This window comes from Salvia hispanica, chromosome 2, assembly GCF_023119035.1.
Source record: "Salvia hispanica cultivar TCC Black 2014 chromosome 2, UniMelb_Shisp_WGS_1.0, whole genome shotgun sequence".
Classification (NCBI taxonomy): domain Eukaryota; kingdom Viridiplantae; phylum Streptophyta; class Magnoliopsida; order Lamiales; family Lamiaceae; genus Salvia; species Salvia hispanica.
This window is the reverse complement of record NC_062966.1, coordinates 28,265,615-28,268,172: the sequence shown is the minus strand read 5'-3', so window position 1 is coordinate 28,268,172 and position 2,558 is coordinate 28,265,615. Positions and strand designations below refer to the sequence as shown.

Sequence of the window (2,558 nt, the reverse complement as noted above, 5' to 3'; positions counted from 1 at the left end):
GTAGCAAAATGTAGATTAATATTATGAACTAGAATGAGATTATAGGAAACAACCCACAATATATGCACTATATCATGCTTGCCTAGTATACCCGAATACATAGACCACACGATAAAGAAACCTTCTACACAAATACGACTGGATAACGATTAAACACAAATTTAGACTAATGTCATGAACTAGAGCATGATTATAGACAACATCCCATAATATATGTCGGGTCGACACAGATAAGACCAAACACGAACACTACATGACAAAGAAACCTTAGAACTCGAACCAAACCTTAGATTCCGAACACTACACTACCAAGAAAACTTACCCAACACGAAGACAAAAATCTAGACTAAAATTATGAACTAAAACGAGAACACATTCTCTAATCCGAAATTCTTGAGTGAAAAGAAGCTAGGAGTGAAAATCAGGGCGGCACGGTAAACCGCAGCTTCATCCTTAAACATATCTATTCGTTGAAAAGTTCTTGTTTTGTTGGAGTAGTAGATGACATCATCTTCATCAAGCAACATCAAAATGTCACCATCTTTAAAATGTTTGATTGGATGAACACATATATAATCCAAATCAGAGTCAAAATCAAAACCAATAATACTCAACTTGTACTCTATGGTCCAAGAATCCTCGACCTGGTATTCCTTCATCATCCAGATGACAACTTCGTTGTTGCGTGTGTACGGCAGGAGGAACAGAGAAGACTCTAAAACATTCCGTCTCAACATCAAAACCACAAATCCGTACGTTATCACTCAAATCAAATACACTCCAATTGAGGTTGCCATTACATGTAATGCTTTGACCAAAAAACCTGAAACTAGAAGTAGCACCAGCTTCAACACGCCTCCATATTCCTATTCCGAGGGTGTATACGCGATGTTCAGAGTCGGAGCCACGAAGCTTATTGATACTGAGCACCTTATATTGCCCACTTATTTTGCTCACGCCAAATCCGAACTTGAAAGGAAGAGGTGGGATGTAAACCAAGGGGCAACGGAGCTCGGTGTATTCACGAGTGATCAGATTGCACATGTAAAGAGGAATGGCTTTTTTTTAATGGTGAGTAGAGAAGAAGCAATCCATTAGCAGTGATACCTTCCATAAATCCTCTGTTTCGGTGAGGGATATCGAAATCCGTGAGCGGAATGTAGTGAAGATCATGGCTCTTATCCGCATCGACTTCGTCTTCGTCTTCAATTTCGAAAATCGCGCACTGAGATGGGTCCCTCTCCTTCGTCGTCAGGAGAGCTAGGGCGGGTAGGGTTTTGAGTTCGAAATAGTCGGAATCGATTAGATTGAGCCATGATTTGCAAACGGACTTGCTGATTGCAAGGCTTCGGATGGAGAGGCTTGAGAGGATGTTGGTCGTGATTTTAGATGGTAGATATTCGAAGAAATTAAGCTCCATTAATGGACTGAGGAGAAGAAGCAATTATTTTTCCTTTGTACATATTTAAGTTTGTTAAATTTCGTAAACATGTATATATGCACATTAATGATAACTTAGTAATCTCTAGAAATAAATATGCATGTATCTTAATATTTCAATCTATTTGATAACCTATTTTAGCATCTTCTCCCCTCCTCCGGCGATGGTTGGAGTTAGGGAGTTGTCTGTTTTGAGGGACTGCCTTTGTTTTAGCTATTGCACATGGTGTGGCGATGAAATTGTCATCTGGTTAATGAAGGAATACCAAGTCAAGGAATCTTGGACCATAGAATACAGGTTGAGTACTGTTTATATTGATCGGAATAAATTTTCGTTTGTTCATCCTATCAAAGCATTCAAAAATGGTGACATATTGATGTTGCTGGACAAGAAGGCGCTCATCTACTATTCCAACAAGACAAGAACTATTCAACCAGTCAATATGGGTAAGGATGCAGTTGGAGAGCATTACTTTACTTATGCTGATTTTCACTCCTAGCTTTTTCTCGATAGAGAGTTTTGGATTGGAGAATGTTATCTCGTTCTAGTTTATAATATTAATCTACATTTTTGTGTTCCTGTGTTATACGAGTTGTGTCCGTGTCTAAGGTTTCAAGTAAGTCTTGGCTATTTATCTTCCTTAAACATTGGCTAATATCTAACAATATTAGTACTTACTAATTAGGTGCCACAATTACTGTATAACAATATTAGTAGATGCCGGAACTAAGGTGGACAATTATTGGGTGACAGAGGGAGTAAGAAAATTACTTTATATGAATATTAGTACTAATTAGGTGCCACAATTAAATACATCACTTGTATATAATTTATTTTATTAGTCTTTAACATGTTTTCAATATTTATAATATTTATATGAATATTAGTCTTTAACATGTTTTCAATATTTATAATATTTTATTACTAATTTATTTTTAAAATAATGTATATCAGATTAAAGTTATTGCTGGGATCTATAATTTTACGAGTACATAGAATATTTATTTTTTGAAATAAATGAAATTAAGAAAAATAGAAAATAGCGAGAGATCAGAGGGAAAAGGGGGGAAGACGGAAGGAATCAGAGAGAGAAAAAACAAAATATAAAGATTAAAAT

The 2,558-nt window shown here is 36.1% G+C and overlaps 1 protein-coding gene across 1 annotated transcript; it reads right to left on the bottom strand.

Annotated features, from left to right (window-relative positions):
* Window positions 1-359: 359 nt before the first annotated feature.
* Window positions 360-1,420, bottom strand: LOC125206699. Its single transcript, XM_048105939.1, has 3 exons — window positions 1,108-1,420; window positions 824-1,058; window positions 360-729 (listed from the first exon to the last, which is right to left on the bottom strand). The coding sequence occupies exons 1-3, from the start codon at window positions 1,418-1,420 to the stop codon at window positions 360-362; spliced, it is 918 nt and encodes a 305-aa protein (XP_047961896.1).
* Window positions 1,421-2,558: the final 1,138 nt, after the last annotated feature.

Bases quoted from the DNA above. Each gene is read 5' to 3' on its own strand.
- LOC125206699 (XM_048105939.1), bottom strand. From the start codon at position 1,420: ATGGAGCTTAATTTCTTCGAATATCTACCATCTAAAATCACGACCAAC. The intron at 1,059-1,107 runs GTATCACTGCTA...ATTAAAAAAAAG, and splicing joins AAACAGAGGATTTATGGAAG to CCATTCCTCTTTACATGTGC. The intron at 730-823 runs GTTTTTTGGTCA...TTTGATGTTGAG, and splicing joins GGTGCTACTTCTAGTTTCAG to ACGGAATGTTTTAGAGTCTT.